At 47.0% G+C, this 8,646-nt stretch overlaps 1 protein-coding gene across 7 annotated transcripts in view; it reads left to right on the top strand.

Moving 5' to 3' along the window:
- The window catches only part of DLGAP1 (DLG associated protein 1), a 299,101-nt gene that overhangs the window by 236,129 nt on the left and 54,326 nt on the right, over nt 1-8,646 (top strand). For all 7 annotated transcript variants that reach the window (XM_018039625.1, XM_018039624.1, XM_018039626.1 and 4 more), the window contains one exon: nt 6,614-6,987. In XM_018039625.1, the coding sequence (XP_017895114.1) occupies nt 6,614-6,987 (374 nt within the window). The remainder of the gene's footprint in view (nt 1-6,613; nt 6,988-8,646) is intronic.

Here is an 8,646-nt window from a genome sequence, read left to right as displayed (position 1 = left end):
TTAAGGTCGCAGCTGGGCACCCCTTGCTGACCACTCAAAATGTAGTCATCCTCCATATCTTAGACCCAGACAACTGAGTTAGAAGCAGTTTCCTGGAGGTCCTCTTGGAGAGCATTGTCCTCTACTGGACACGATGTTTCAGGGAATGTTTACTAGGCGGATGAACACAGGTGGTAAGAGCTGGAATTTGAGGCCCTGTGAGCATCTGGGAGTGGCATGATTCAGCGAAGTTAGTTACCTGCCCTGAGCCTCAGTCTTACTATCAAACAAATGGGTTCAGTGAGATCCATATTCCTGGGTCATGAGACCATGTCTATTAAATTCTTTTTTAATGGCAATGAAGAAATACCATTTCGGTCCCTATATATATATTTTTTTAATTTATTTGGCTGCTCTGGGTCTTTGTTGCTGCAGGAGGCATCTTTGCCCTTCGTTGTCTCATGGGATCTTTGGTTGTGGCATGTGAATGCTTAGTTTCGACATGTAGGATCTAGTTCCCTGACGAAGAATGCAACTCGAGGCCCCCTGTATTGGGAGCACAAAGTCTTAACCACTGGACTACTGGGGGAAAGTGTGAAAGTGAAAAAAGTGTTAGTTGTTCAGTCCTGTCCAACTCTTTGGGACTCCATGGACAGCAGCCCGCCAGGCTTCTCTGTCCATGGGATTCTCCAGGCAAGAATACTGGAGTGGGTTGACATTTCTTTCTCCAAGGGATCTTCCCAACCCAGGAATCAAATCCGGGTCTCCTGCATTGGCAGGAGGATTCTTTACCATCTGAGCCACCAGGGAAGCCAGACAAAAGAAAGCAGCCATAATGATTAAATCAATAGCATAATTTCTTTTTCAAGTTCCACTGAATAGAAGGACCATGTGCATTTTTTTAATCAATCTTTTTGAGAATGTTCCTCTTAAATGAAGTGTTTCCCTTACTGCATGTAAGCCCCTCACTTTCTGTTTCTGTCTTGACGAGATTTATTAACTTCCCCATCCTTGGGCCTCACTCTACTACACACCTCCTAGAGCTCAGACCTCAGTGGATTCTTTTTCTTTTTTTAGACAGAAGGCTTTATTTCGTTATTTGTTTTGGACTGCATTGGATCTTCGTTGCCACATATGGACTTTCTGTAATTTCGGGGAGTGTGGGCTATTCTTTGTTGGGGTGTTCAGGCTTCTCATTGCAGTGGCTTCTCGTGTTGGAGAGCACAGGCTCTAGGGCATGTAGGCTCAGTAGTTTTGCCACATGGGCTTAGCTATCCCATGGCATGTGGAATCTTCCAGAACAGGGATGAAACCCGTGTCCCCTGCATTGGCAAGCAGATTCTTAACCACTGGACCACCAGGGATGCCCCCTCAGTGGATTATAAATCATTTGTGGTGCTGAATCGTGAAAGCAGAATTTAGAAGAAGGGGGGGGGCGGAGACAGAAGGAAGTGTTCAGTTTGCAAAATGAAGAAAGAGTTATGCTGGGAAAATTGGGGGATGTAGTTGTCTGAGTTTTGTCCTCAAAGTACGATCTAAGAGATCTGAATTTTTTTTAACTTCCTATTTGATGACTGACAGGTGGTACTTCTTTGACTCCAATAACCCTGACAGAATCATGCCAGGCTCTACACACCAGTAAAAATCACAGTAAAACCCCTGGAAGAACAGCTATGACAAACTTAGCATATTAAAAAGCAGAGACATCATTTTGCCAACAAAGGTCCATATTGTCAAAGCTATGGTTTTTCCAGTAGCATATACAGATGTGATAGTTGGGCCATAAAGAAGGCCAAGTGCCAAAGAATTTATGCTTTTGAATTGTGGTGCTGGAGAAGACTCTTGAGAGTCCCTTGGACTGCAAGGAAATCAAACCAGTCAATCCTAAAGGAAATCAACCCTGAATATTCATTGGAAGGACTTACGCTAAAGCTGAAGCTCCAGTACTATGGCCACCTGATGTGAAGAGCCAACTCCTTGGAAAAGACCCTGATGCTGGGAAAGATTGAGGGCAGAAGGGGGTGACAGACGATGAGATGACTGGATGGCATCACTGACTCAATGGATATGAGTTTGAGCAAACTCTGGGAGATGGTGAAGGAAAAGGAAGCCTGGTGTGCTGCAGTGCATGGGGTCATAAAGAGTCTAACACAATTGAGCGACTGAACAATGATGACAACACCGAAGCCTCTGGGGTGCGAGACCCCATGGCAGACGGTTCCCTGTTTCAGAGGGAGCCAGTCACAAATTCTTACCTCCTTTGGGCACTGGGGCTTGACCAACCTGTTGGGGAAGCAATGTCCCAGGGTTTCTTTCTGTCCAGTCTGACCCTAGTAGATGCCTAACATCACTGCCGCTGCCCTAAAAGTCCCTGTTGATCCAAGCCTCCAGTTCCTTCAGTTCAGTCACTCAGCAGTGTCCGACTCTTTGCAACCCCATGGACTGTAGCACACCAGGCTTCCGTGTGCATGATCAACTCCCAGAGCTTACTCAAACTCATGTCCATCGAGTTGATGATGTCATCCAACCATCTCATCCTCAGTCGTCCCCTTCTCCTGCCTTCAATCTTTCCCAGCATCAGGGTCTTTTCCAATGAGTCAGTTCTTCACATCAGATGGCCAAAGTATTGGAGTTTCAGCTTCAGCATCACTCTTTCCAGTGAATATTCAGGACTGATTTCCTTTAGGATTGCCTGGTTTGATCTCCTTGCAGTCCAAGGGACTCTCAAGAGTCTTCTCCAACACCACAGTTCAAAAGCATCAATTCTTCAGCACTCAGCTTTCTTCACAGTCCAACTCTCACATCCATACATGACTTCTGGAAAAACCATAGCTTTGACTAGACGGACCTTTGTTGGTAAAGTAATGTCTTTGCTTTTTAATATACTGTCTAGGTTGGTCAGCTTTTCTTCCAAGGAGCAAGCGTCTTTTAATTTCATGGCTGAAGTCACCATCTACAGTGATTTTGGAGCCCCCCAAAATTAAGTCAGCCACTGTTTCCACTGTTTCCCCATCTATTTGCCATGAAGTGATGGAACCAGATGCCATGATCTTAGTTTTCTGAATGTTGAGTTTTAAGCCAATTTTTTCACTCTTTCACTTTCATCAAGAGGCTCTTTAGTTCTTCGTTTTCTTCCATAAAGGTGGTGTCATCTGCACATCTGAGATTATTGCTATTTCTCCCAGCAATCCTGATTCCAGCTGTACTTCAGCGAGCTTGGCATTTCTCATGATGTACTCTGCATATACGTTAAATAAGCAGGGTGACAATATACAGCCTTGATGTACTTCTTTTTCCCAATTTGGAACCAGTTTGTTGTTCCATGTCCAGTTCTAACCGTCTCTTCTTGACCTGCATGCAGATTTCTCAGGAGGCAGGTCAGGTGGTCAGCCTCCAGAATCACTGACATGATTCCTATTGACATGGAAGAGATGATAATGGTCACTAGATGGCGCCAAGTTGCATTTGGCCCTATGAGGAGGTGTAGCCAACCCCATCATTACTCTAGGAATAATGTGACACTCCCTACCCCCACCCCGAGAAGGCAATGGCACCCTACTCCAGCACTCTTGCCTGAAAAAGCCCATGGACGGAGGAGCCTGGTGGGCTGCAGTCCGTGGGGTTTGCTAAGAGTGGGACACGACTGAGCAACTTCACTTTCACTTTTCACTTTCATGCATTGGAGAAGGAAATGGCAACCCACTCCAGTGTTCTTGCCTGGAGAATCCCAGGGACGGGGGAGCCTCGTGGGCTGCCATCTATGGAGTTGCACAGAGTCGGACACGACTGAAGCGACTTAGCAGCCCCACCCCCCAAATCACAGGTATCACATTGTGGCAGGATTTTTACTGTAAATCACAGCAAATGATATGATACTGTATTTGGCTGTGTTATCCTGTTTTGATTATTCATGCTGAAAGGAAATAGCTGACAAGCAATCAAAAGATTATCCAGAATACCAGACATCTTATGTTGGAAGGTGGCATTTCATTTTGTTGGTGTATCAGTGGGCAGAATGTGTGGAGAACCCATTTTGACAAAATAATGAGTTCACACTGTAGGAGAACTCCCAAGATGATCTATTTTCTTAGATCAGATGGTGACTCAGGCGGTAAAGAATCCACCTGCAGTGCAGGAGACACCAGTTTGATCCCCGGGTCTGGAAGATCCCCTGGAGAAGGAAATGGCAACCCACCCCTGTATTCTTGCCTGGAGAATCCCATGGACAGAGGAACCTGGCAAGTTAATAGTCCATGGAGTCACAAAGAGTCAGACACGACTGAGTGACTAACACACACACCCTAATGACGGTCACTCCCTGTCCCACCCACTCTGGTCTGCAGATGAGTGAGTGACACTGAGTGTTGTCCCCTCCAAAATTCCTGGGAATCGAAAGGTAGCTCCCTTGTGGTTACTGTGCAGGAAACTCAGTCAAGTTAGGGGAGCCATCAATCATGCACCTGTCTGTATCCGTTGGCCTCCCTGTGCTCGTGGGGAACCTGAGCCCAGCCTAGTCCTGCTCCAGCTCTGCCTCCACTGGCCACCGTGAGCCTCTGCTGGCCTTATTATCTCTCAGGTACCTTAGCTAAAAACTGTGGAGGATGGAGTGCAGACTGCTGAGCTGTGTTCAGATGTAAAGCTGTGTGATTCATGCAGAGCTGGGATGGAAGGTTTTCCTGGGGGAGCCTCTGCCAGCCCCAGGTAACTAAACAGCAGCTACATGTCTATTATTCTCATTGCCTCCGCTTTCTGAGCACACGTGATACCGAAATGTGACATCTATGCTTTCCTCTTCCTTCAACTCTCAGACAACCCCTAGGACGTAGTAAAGTATCTCTGTCCCTGTCTTTTATGGGTTAGGAAATTATGCCAAATCGCAGGGCAGCAGAACAGCAGGACAGAGAAAATCAATCTTCCTGTTCACTGTTCATCACAGGACACTTTTTTTAGTGATCTCCAGAGACACCCTGAATATTGAAGCAAGTATTTCATTCAACTAGATAGCCCAAGTGGCAGTTAGAACCATGGGTAACTAACTGGCATTTGGTGTTAGTGTTAACAACAGTCCCAAAGGGAAAGGCTGGGGGTGGGGCTGGGAATGAGGTGGGGGAGAAAGTGAAGGAAACGCCGCAATAGTCTGAACCACTTTTTAAGGGGTCTGTGGAAAGCTGGTTAAGGACTTGTTCTTTACCAAGGGGCTAGTTCCCACTTCGAAACTTCCTTCATTTCTTTGTTTTCCTCCATCGTGCTCCATACATGCAAAGCTGAGAACAGTGTATCCAGCTTCCTCAAGACCCAGGGGTCATCCTCAGATGCTTGCAGGGAGGGGCTGGTGGCTGCACTGACCCAGGCACCCGGTTTGATCACATCCCCTGAAGGACAGCGCTTCAGGCAGTGGGCTCCTATGGGCTGCCTGAGGGCTGGTCTCCTACTAAGTGAAAGTGAAATTTACGTCGCTCAGTCGCATCTGACTCTTTGCGACCCCATGTACTGTAGCCTACCTGGCTCCTCCGTCCATGGAATTTTCCACACAAGAGTACTAGAGTGGGTTGCCATTTCCTTCTCCAGGGAATCTTCCTGACCCAGGGATCGAACCCGGGTCTCCCACATCGCAGGCAGACACTTTACCGTCCGAGCCACCAAGAAGTCCAATCTCCCACTAGCGGGTGCATTTTTACAATATTTTACATATTTTATAATAGGAGATGCATGTGCAGTGTCCTCCCTCTCAGAAACAACACCACAACTCAGAACATTAGTTTATATAGTGAGCATATACCCAGAAAAGGGAAGGAAGGAAAGGAGGAGGGAGGGAGGGAAGAGAAAGGAAAAGAAAGGCAGGAAGAAAGGGAGGAGGATCTGAGTGCAGGTGAACACCATTTGCAGGTTATGACAGTGTGCTGGGGAAGGCAATGGCAACCCACCCCAGCATTCTTGCCTGGAGGATCCCAGGGACGGGGAGCCTGGTGGGCTGCCGTCTACGGGGTTGCACAGAGTCGGACAGACTGATGACTGACGCGACTTAGCAGCAGCAGCAGCATGGCAGTGTGCTCAGCTCACCCCTCCCCAACCCCGTCCTTCCGCCTCCAAACCCCCTCCACCAGCACTTTGCCCTGTTCTCAGGGTTAGAACACACAGGCTCACAACCTCTTTGCTTTCTTCTTTTTTCCAATGTTCTTTTTTTTTCAATGTTCTTTATGAACCGCCAGAATCTTCTCCATGAGTTACTTTGCTCAGTGTTAGCTGTGGTTAATATTTTCCCAAGAAGGCAGACTGCCCCTGGCCTCATCTGTGTTACTCATTATTTCTCAGGGTTCCCTGTTGCCTGGGAAGATTTCTACAGATGGCCAGTCCTGTCTGTTTTATGTCGGTTCACATTAACCTCTGTTTCAGAAACTTCCATCTCAGAGACTGGTGTTTTTCAGTCCTTCTCCTTCAGTCCTGCGGGGGGTGTCACCTTTAAGGAGGCCCACATCTGCCCCCTAAGCAGGGACCTTAGTCTATCAACAGACCTGCTTTCGCGTTCAATGTCTTGATGTGTTTTGTGGGCCCTAATATCCAATGGGTGTCAGTTACAGTATCAGCGGTTAAAACCCATGCAGAAATCAGTGTCTTTGTTTTCGCTGTCTTCCAGTGTCATCTTGCATTACAACATATAAGAAGACACCACCTCCAGTCCCACCCAGAACTACCACGAAACCTTTCATTTCTATCACAGCCCAGAGTAGCACAGAGTCGGCCCAGGATGCCTACATGGACGGACAGGGCCAGCGAGGGGATATTATCAGCCAGTCTGGACTGAGCAACTCCACGGAGAGCCTGGACAGTATGAAGGCTCTGACAGCTGCCATCGAAGCCGCCAATGCCCAGATCCACGGCCCTGCGAGTCAACACATGGGCAACAACGCCACCACCGCCACCACCGCCACTGCCATGGCCACCGTCACTGCAGAGGACAGGAAGAAGGACCACTTCAAGAAAAACCGATGCCTGTCCATTGGGATCCAGGTAACAGCCTCCCTTTCTTAAAAAAAATTAATTAATTAGTTACATATTGAGGAGCTTCCCTGGTGGCTCAGCTGGTAAAGAATCTGCCTGCAATGCGGGAGACTTGGGTTCAATCCCTGGGTTGGGAAGACCCCCTGGAGAAGGCAACAGCTACCCACTCCAGTATTCTGACCTGGAGAACTCCACGGACTGTATAGTCCATGGGGTTGCAGAGTCGGGCACGACTGAGTGAGTTATTTTTGGCTGCTCTGGTCTTTGTTGCTGCGCACAGGCTTTCTCTAGTTGCAGTGAGCAGGGACGACTCTCCATTTGCCGTGTGAGAGCTTCTTGTTGTGGGAGCTTCTCTTGTTGGGAAGCACGGGCTCAGTAGTTGTGTTGTACGGGCTTAGTTGCTGCATAGCATGTGGAATCTTTGCAGACCCCTGGATTGGCAGGCAGATTCTTTTTTTTTTTAATCTTTATTGAATTTGTTACAATATTGCTTCATTTTATGTTTTGCTTTTTTGTCCACAAGGCATGTGGGATCTTAGCTCCCTGATGAGGGTTCGAACCTGCACCGCCTGCAAAGTCTTAACCACTGGACCACCAGGGAAGTCCCGGCAGGCGGATTCTTAACCACTGTACCACAAGGGAAGTCCCAACAACTTCACTTTCTGTCCTTTGAAATAGGAACCCAAAATCAAGAAATGTAAACTTTTTGTTTTCCAGAAGGTTTGCTCTCTTGCCATTTTGGATGATGTAACTATTGTAGAACCAGACTCTCAAATTATTGGCTCTGGACTCCCCTAAGTTAAATGTAATTTTAGGGAGTTCCCTGGTGGTCCAGTGGTTAGGACTCCACGATTTCACTGCCACGGGTGCAGGTTCAAACCTTGGTCAGAGAACTAAGATTCTGTAAGCCATGTGGCCGGCCCCCCCACCAAAAAAAAGTGATTTAAAAAAATTATGAAAGTGTTCTGTCTATAGACATTATTAGCAATTTTTTTCCCAAAAATATTCCATTTTTTAAAAATTGAAGAATAGTTGATTAGCTGCTTTTATTTTTGTTCTTCAAATTGAATGTTGTGAGATAAGGGGATGATAATTAAACAAACATGGATGCAATATCAAACATGAAGTGCCCTCAATTCCTGATGCACATCTGGAGTCTCAAAGAAAGAGTGGGCATCCAAGAAAAACCTGGGTTGCTAGGTCGTGTTACGGTGTGTTTGATGCTACTGAGTAACCACATGCGAACAAAAATGGGAACTACTTCACACAGACGTGGGAGTGATTACCAGTGAAACCAAAAGGGACGGAGAGCGTGGAAAGCAATAACTCACATCACAGCATCGTGAGGGAAGAATGTGCGCCAGGGTCAGTGTGATTGTGGGTTGCTTAATCATACATGTCATTAAAAAGGCGGAGACTCTGGCAGGCTTCTCAGCTCACATCACTGTTTTCTGCTGCCAGGTGATAAGATCAGACTGATTCTTGGGCTGATCAGTTCAGCTTGGCTTACCCTGCTAGAAGGTTCCTTCCATCCATGTAGAAGAGTCATTCTTTCCCCCCTGCTTTTTTTTTGTTGCTGTGCTGTACCATTCTGCAGGTGCCCTTTGAATAATAACTTCCTGACATGGCGGCCAATAAATCTGTCCACGCTGAACCAACTCTAAGGCA

This window comes from Capra hircus, chromosome 24 (genome assembly GCF_001704415.2).
Source record: "Capra hircus breed San Clemente chromosome 24, ASM170441v1, whole genome shotgun sequence".
Lineage (NCBI taxonomy): Eukaryota > Metazoa > Chordata > Mammalia > Artiodactyla > Bovidae > Capra > Capra hircus.
The sequence above is the reverse complement of the archived record's forward strand: the minus strand, read 5'-3'. Positions and strand labels throughout refer to the sequence as shown.